At 42.7% G+C, this 8112-nt stretch overlaps 1 protein-coding gene across 1 annotated transcript; it reads right to left on the bottom strand.

Annotated features, from left to right (window-relative positions):
• Positions 1–1119: 1119 nt before the first annotated feature.
• On the bottom strand, positions 1120–7383 carry rsad1.L (radical S-adenosyl methionine domain containing 1 L homeolog). Its single transcript, XM_018235292.2, has 9 exons — positions 7172–7383; positions 5555–5688; positions 5260–5464; positions 4262–4627; positions 4108–4171; positions 3857–4004; positions 3540–3594; positions 2488–2591; positions 1120–1547 (listed from the first exon to the last, which is right to left on the bottom strand). The coding sequence occupies exons 1-9, from the start codon at positions 7301–7303 to the stop codon at positions 1412–1414; spliced, it is 1344 nt and encodes a 447-aa protein (XP_018090781.1). The 5' UTR covers positions 7304–7383; the 3' UTR covers positions 1120–1411.
• Positions 7384–8112: the final 729 nt, after the last annotated feature.

The raw sequence follows: 8112 nt of genomic DNA, 5'->3' as shown, positions 1-8112 counted from the left end.
AATATATTTGTAGCCTTACAGAGCATTTGTTTTTTTAGATGGAGGGTCGCTGACCCCCATTTAAAAGCTGGGCAAATAATTTAAAGAAACTGTAAAAAATAGATAATAATAAAGGGGTGAACCACCCCTTTAAAACCTATCCAAAATTAGCTCCAATGCACCATTGTGTAAAGCTGGCCGCTGGCCAGTAAAAACAACAAGAAGACAAAAATGCCAAATAAAGGACCCAGGTTCTTTTGCAGGCCGCATTTTGACACTGCCTGCCAATGCACCCCTAGTACTAACTGATAATTCTATAGGATTTCAGGGATTTCTTTGTCCCCAGAAATTGTCTTTTTGACATCGGTTTTGTGATCAATATTGGCATCAATAATAATTCTGGGGGGGGGGAAACAAAAACATACATTTGTAATGTAGATCTTTGTATTGCTATTGGAAGAACAGCTTTTATGTTTTAATTTTTTTAATGCATTTGTATGGCATCTATTATCCAGAATGCTTAAAGGAAAACTATACCCCAAAATGAATACTTAAGCAACAGATAGTTTATATGAAATTAAGTGGCATAGTAAAGAATCTTACCAAACTGGAATCTATATTTAAGTAAATATTGCCCTTTCACATCTCTTGCCTTGAGCCACCATTTCGTGATGGTCTGTGTGCTGCCTCAAAGTTAGACTTGTAGTATTTCTGGTCAGGTGATATAACAGGAAGAAGCGTGGAAGCAAAATACAGAACTCTGTCTGTATTGGCTCATGTGACCTAACATGTTTGGTTTGTTTGTGTGCACCGTGAATCCTACGATCCCAGGGGGTGGCCATTTTCTATTTATGATTTCTCAATGGCACATACTACTAAAAAGTATGTTATGAAAATGGTTTATTTACATGAAGCGGGGTTTTACATATGAGCTGTTTTATTCAATATCTTGTTATAGAGACCTACATTGTTAGGGGGCTATAGTTTTCCTTTAAGACCGCCATGCTCTCCCACGATTACACCAGATCGCCGCAGATTTAACCACAGGTGATAAATCTTACCAATCTTACCATTACCCTAAAAGGTGATTCTGTTTGCCACTTTTTCTGAATAAAAAAAATACATTGCAATAATAAACTGTCTTTTTTTAAAATTTATTTTCCAAATAAATAAAGAAATATGCTTAAATTCTTTTTTTACAACATCAATAAATAAAACCCTTAATTATTTGGCATTTAGTGTCTGGTATATCCTTTCATTTGGACCTGGGGGAGAGGAAAAAAGTAAAAACAAAAAAAATATGGAGGGTAAGGGAAAAATTAGTGTATCAGTGCTTATGTATGACTGTGAGTATGATTTGTAAGGATTTGCACTTGTGACTAGACTTGGCTTTACATCGCACTCTATGGCTGTGGAAGATTGGAGCTGGTTTCTATAATTTAGGGGTATTGTGGTGCTCACAAGATGTCAGTGTCTCTCTCTGAGCCCAGTGCTCCTGCAGTTGAGTCAGCAGAGGTAACAGCAAGCAGTCTAATACAGCCAGTCCCTTCCTGGAGCAGCGAAGGCTTCTGTGGAGGAAAAAGGGGAGTTAGTCTAAGAGTGACAGTCATTTAAGCTATTTACTGGGACAACAACTGGGAAATTTGCTCATATCTATCTATCTATCTATCTATCTATCTATATCAGTAGCCTTGTATTTTCTCACTAGCTGAAAAGACAGTTCCCATTCCTTGAAACGATATATTGTATCTGCCAGTACAACCCTTTTTGGTATAGAACGCTACAGCTTGACAGTTCTAATGGGCTCAATTATCGTAGGTCGACTCTTAAAAGTTTTTTTTAAGAAAAAACTCTAATGTCTAAAACTCATAACGAATGTTACAGACCCAAAAACTCAAATCAAATGAGACTACACTCAAATCAAATTTTTTCTCTGAAAAAAAAACCTTAAATGTCAGGAAGGCTATTAAAATCTAGAAGTCACTGGACCTCTGCCATTGACTTCTACATGAACTCGGCAGGTTGTAGGTGACGAATTTTCGAATTTGAGTTGATCCCATGGTCCAAGTATGATAAAATTGGAATTTGGATTATTCCCAACTCGAATTTGTGAGGTTTTTTTTTACCAAAAATCCAACTCGAACATTCAATTCGAACCTTAATAAAGTGTAAGGGATATGTCAGACAGGCAGTTCAAATTCCTGTACTTGAAGAAGTCAAAACACCTACTTACCAGGAGGGATTGCATTTTATTACAAAAAGTACAAAATTAAATCAAATTTGTGATACTTGTTTACACAAAAAAATTGATTAAAGTTCCATAAATAGTGATAAGTGAAACTTAAGCCAAGTTTTGCTGTAAAAATGATGTGCAAAGACTCCCAATGGGACTTCAATGCATTTTGGCAAATTTTCACCATAACGAAACAGGTCAGATTCACCCATCACTATGACCATGAAGCCACAGTTCTATTCTCCTTTCTTCTGTTAGTGAATAGTGTGTATTACCTTTCATCCAGCACCAGTAATTCCGCCTGCAGCAGCTCCTCGATCTCCTGTGATGCGCCAAACACATGGAATAGACTGAGAGAGGGAAAAATTTTCTGCCAACGCTAAGAGACACAAAAAGAAACAAGGTCTCTCATTATCCTGATGGTACTGGTTCAGGAGACGGTCATACCCACCCACAACATTTGGCAAAGATTATCTGTAGCAAAATCTGGAGGTCTGTATATCTGAGGTCCAGAGAGACATTTAAAAGTGAAGTTACTATTAAAATTATCATTATCCATAGTGTGTGGCACTATGGGGCCTGCTGCACATATGCCATAGCTCCAACTTTAAAGGACAAGGCAAGTTGAAGGGGTTGTTCACCTATAAATTAACTTTTAGTATGGTGTAGAGAGTGATACACTGAGACAATTTGCAGTTGGGTTTCATCTATTATTATTTATGGTTTTTGAGTTATTTAGCTTCTTTTTCAGCAGCTCTCTCGTTTGCAATTTCAACCATCTGGCTGCTAGGATCTAAATTACCATAGCAACCAGGCATTGATATGAATAAGAGACTGGAATATGAATAGGAGAGGGCCTGAATAAAAAAGACAAGTAATAGAAAAACAACAATGCATTTGCAGCTTTACAGAGCATTTGTTTTTTAGATGGGTCAGTAACTCCCATTTCAAAGCTGGAAAGGGTCAGAAGAAAGTGAATAATTAAAAAAAAATAAAAAAGAAAAAATGAATGCCAATGGAAAAGTCGTTTAGAATTAGCCTTTCTATAACATACTAAAAGTTAACTTATAGGTGAACTTCCCCTTTACCAGTGTTGCTTTAATCTATTGTACCTCACCCCAGCCTTTTCATGCTTCCAGCACCCCATTCCTGGCACCACTATGACCAGTTGCTGCTTCGGGACTAACAAACTAAGATGGTGCAATAAAGGTCTCTGTGGGTGCCTGGAATGCAGACATCCTTTACTGATTCCTGTTCACTTTTCCCATGTTTTCCCAATATAAAATCCCTACCAGCGATAAACTCGCCTCCCACTGTACAGACTTACCTCGTGAGTAATACCAATATCAGTTCTTAATCCTTGAACCAGGGTTTCCGACAAGCTGAGGAGCAGAAAGAGCACATTAGCAATAGTTGCAAACGGGTGCAAGCCAAGCACTTAATATATAGAGATGTTGCTCATGTACTTCTGCATCCACAGTAAAAAAGATCCACTATGTTCCAGATGAATACAAGCCATGCAACCTGCAACCCTTTAGTTGTTTTTAACCTCATGACCTCCTTCAGCTGGTAATGTAATAGCACTCCTGGGGGAAGGGGGGGAATAGAAAAAAGAGAGAACACGGCATAGAGCCAAATACTAACACATCCAGTTCGCTGAGTTCTGTGACTTTCCGTGTTCCGTGTCCATAACGTGTCACTTCCTTCATCCAAGGCTCTGGTTCTAGAGTTTGTATTCGGGCCTGTCTGCGTTGGCCCCCACTGCCACGTGGCACAAAACGACTATGTGCCCCTAAAATACAAGCATGTGGTTATCACTTCCAGGTCACAATGCCCTTTGGATTCATAAAGTCATATGTCATGACCTTGATCTTATAGAACTGGAGAGGCCTTACCTGGTCCTATCCCAATATATTGCTTCCCCAGCCAGTAGGACATATTGTGCACACTCAGTGCTCCCTATATAAAGAATAGAACGAATGTTGGTTATACAGAGTAAAGATACCCTAGCACACACCCCCCCCAGTAGGCAGAGACTAAAGTGCTTACATTTCTAGCAAAGTTGGACACCTCATAGTGTCGGAATCCAGCTTCACAGAGGGTTTTTCTGGCATCCTCATACATCTGGGCAGCTACCTCCACATCTGGGGTAGGGAGTCGACCATCATGCACCATTTTAAAGAGAGCAGTACCCCTTTCCAAGGTCAGCTGGTATAAGGAAACATGGTCATCACAAATGTCAAGCAGCTGCCTCAAAGTCCTGTGCCAGGATGCCAAGCTTTGCCCTGGAAGCCCAAATATGATATCCACCGAAGTGCGCCCAGGGAAGAGATTGCAAGCTTCTTCTAGAGTCTTTTGTGCCTCATAGGCAGAGTGAGTCCTTCCCAAAAGCAGAAGTTCTTGGTCCTCCAGAGACTTCCCACAAGGAATGGCGGTGTGCAATCATAGAAAGAGGATAGGTGGAAAAATGGCAATTATATTAAAAGACTAAAATAATAATATATTATAATAATATATTAAGAGTATTAATACTGAACTGAATCCTAATTTGCATATGGAAATTAGGGCTGGGAAGGGGAAAACTTTTTTTACTTCCTTGTTTTGTGACAAGAAGTCACGCAATTTCCCTCCCCACCCTAATTTGCATATGCAAATTAGGATTCGGCCAGGCAGAAGGAATCGGCCGAATCCGAATCCTGCTGAAAAAGGCAGAATCACAAACCGAATCCTGGATTCAGTGCATCCCTAGCACAGATATATAATGACGATACATTTAGTATAAAAATATCAGCTTGCACTTAGTACATAAACTATCCTGCTGAGAAATTATAAGATTGCATCAATAAACTGCAGTAACCTATTGCCCTTTAGTGACCAAATACTTAATTAAAAAAAAAATATATAGGCTTACCACACCAACTATTAATTTTAGGGATGAGTATATACTTCAAATAGCCACATGAAGCTTTGTAGGGGAGAAATATACAGGTCCTGCCAAGTAAATTTGTACATGCCCATACATAGTGAAAACTGCGCATTTGGCTTACCTGCACCCCCAGAGACAGTCGATTCACTCCAGCCTTTTTAAACTGCTGCAACCGACTTCTTTCTGCTGATGTGGGGTTGGCTTCTAAAGTGATTTCTGCATCTTGTGGCAGCAGTGCAGTCTGGGAGATTGCCTCAAGCACTGCAGCAATGCTATCATAGCTAGCAAGACTTGGGGTCCCACCCCCAAAAAACACTGAAGTGACCCTGTAGAAAAAAAGAGAGAAATAAGTAATGTACAGCAGCACCATTTGCCGAAGACTCTGGAATGCTGTTTGTGAGGAATATTTTGCTCACCTGTGCACCTGGCTGAGTTGGATCAGTGTGCGAGCCTCTTGCACCAGACAGGAGCGGATGGCAGTTTCATTCTCAGAGCGGGGAATATACTTGTTGAAATTGCAGTATGTGCAGCGCTTCTCACAGTAGGGCCACTGGAGGGAAAAGTCATGATCACAGGGGCTTATGTACAGATATCAACCAAATTTCTCTTTCATTGTGTTACTTGCACATCCAACTAGGTTCCATGCAAGTATGCCAGCCAACGAGACAACAGCATTCACATAACATAGATAGCATGCACTATTAGCTAGTTTCAGACAGGTTTGCTACCCCATTAATAATAATGTATTCTACAAATTGAAACCACAACTGGCAAGACTAATAAACAATTAATATAGATGCATGGCTGCACAGATACCATTGTGGTCTATAGAATGTGCTAATTCTGCATACAGGATTTGAATTCAATATGTGGCAAGTACTATAATGGTGAGGAGACAAGCCTAGCTGTAATGCCATCTTTACTGTGACTTACAGTGTCAGCCCTTTTCTCAAAAACTTAGTGCCAGCATTCCCCTCACTCACAGTGCCAGCCCTTCATTTACTCACTGCAGGGCCGGGCTAGGACCGCTGGGCGCCCCAGGCAACCCGGCCAGCCCTGATGCCCCATCCACCGCACGTGTAGGAAGAGTGTCGCATGCGCGCTGACCGCCGCATGAAACCCTTCTGGTGCACCCTCCCCTCATGTGCGCGCACTTGCGCACAAATAGGCGGAAGCGTGGAACTCACTCAGTCGCACTAGGGGTAGGCAGAAGTGGCCCCCAAGCTTTGCGCCCTAGGCACTCTGCCTACCCCTAGTTCTGGCCCTGACTCACTGTACCAGACCTCCCCCCAATCGCAGTGCCAGCCCTTCCTTAATCACTCACAATGCCAGTCCTTCCCTCACCCACAGTGCCAGCCCTTCCTCAATCACTCACAATGCCAGTCATTCCCTCACCCACAGTGCCAGCCCTTCCTCAATCACTCACAATGCCAGTCATTCCCTCACCCAGTGCCAGCCCTCCCCTCACAGTGCCAGCCCTTCCCTCACAGTGCCAACCTTCCTTAAACACTTACAGTGCCAGTCCTTCCCTCACCCACAGTGCCAGCCCTTCCTCAATCACTCACAATGCCAGTCATTCCCTCACCCAGTGCCAGCCCTTCCCTCACAGTGCCAGCCCTTCCTTAATCACTTACAGTGCCAGTCCTTCCCTCACCCACAGTGCCAGCCCTTCCTCAATCACTCACAATGCCAGTCATTCCCTCAAAGTGCCAGCCCTTCCCTCACCCAGTGTCAGCCCTACCCTCACCCACAGTGCCAGCCCTTCCTTAATCACTTACAGTGCCAGTCCTTCCCTCACCCACAGTGCCAGCCCTTCCTCAATCACTCACAATGCCAGTCATTCCCTCAGTGCCAGCCCTTCCCTCACCCAGTGTCAGCCCTACCCTCACCCACAGTGCCAGCCCTTCCTCAATCACTCAGTGCCAGCCCTACCCTCACAGTGCCAGCCCTACCCTCACCCATAGTGCCAGCCCTTCCTCAATCACTCACAGTGCCAGCCCTTCCCTCAACCACAGTGCCAGCCCAGTACTTACATGAACATACACGGTTGCCTCTTTCTCTGAGCATGGCTGGGTTGCAGATTCTCTCTCCTGCTTAGAGGAGACACAGAGACCCCTTACAGCTCCCTGGTACAGCACTGCAGCCCTGGAGATGAACCTGCTCATTCTATGTCCTCTGAGTACATGTTCTCGTGTTCCACACTACATTATCCTCTCACACTTCCCCTACACATCCTGCACTTCCTTGGTGCACAATTAAAGGCTTATCGCCATCTGCTGGCTCCTCCTGGCACAACATGCCCTTGTATTAGTGCCTAAAGCACACAAATGGCACAAGTTACAGATTCCATTTTTATAAATGAAGAGGTGACCTTTCACAGTATCAAAATGCCCCTCAAATAACATTCAATATCAATTAATATAAAAGATCCCTGAATTACTGGTAATATTATACATTGTGAGGCAACTGGTTATCAGTCAGCATCCCACTGGCACCACATATGAGCACATAGAGTATATCTTCTAGCCAGGTACAGGCTTGCTCCCTGCATAGTTACACCCCTGCTCTCAGACTGTTGAAAGCTACACTTAGGCCAGGGTTTGGGTAACAACAAAGGGAGGCACTTCCCATTTTGCCCTGCTCTAGCTATCTTGGCTTGAACTAATATATACCCAACCCCACAATCAACGGCAGCTGCTTTACAGTCCTCCGCTATAGTTACTGTGATTCACTTCTCAACTGAAGTAATTGAACGAACACTGATTAGAATGAATAATAATAATAAAGATAAAATTATTTAACATGTGACTCTGAAGAGATAAAAGTTGATGTAAAACTTACTCCACAAGGATTGCACCAGAGTTTCACCGAACAGTCCAGCACCTGCATCAAGCAGGCAATTGTCAAGGCAAACAACATGACAGCTCCCACTAACATGTTTTGTGTCTTTATGTGGTCACAGAACCCCTCAGTG

This window comes from Xenopus laevis, chromosome 9_10L (genome assembly GCF_017654675.1).
Source record: "Xenopus laevis strain J_2021 chromosome 9_10L, Xenopus_laevis_v10.1, whole genome shotgun sequence".
Lineage (NCBI taxonomy): Eukaryota > Metazoa > Chordata > Amphibia > Anura > Pipidae > Xenopus > Xenopus laevis.
The sequence above is the reverse complement of the archived record's forward strand: the minus strand, read 5'-3'. Positions and strand labels throughout refer to the sequence as shown.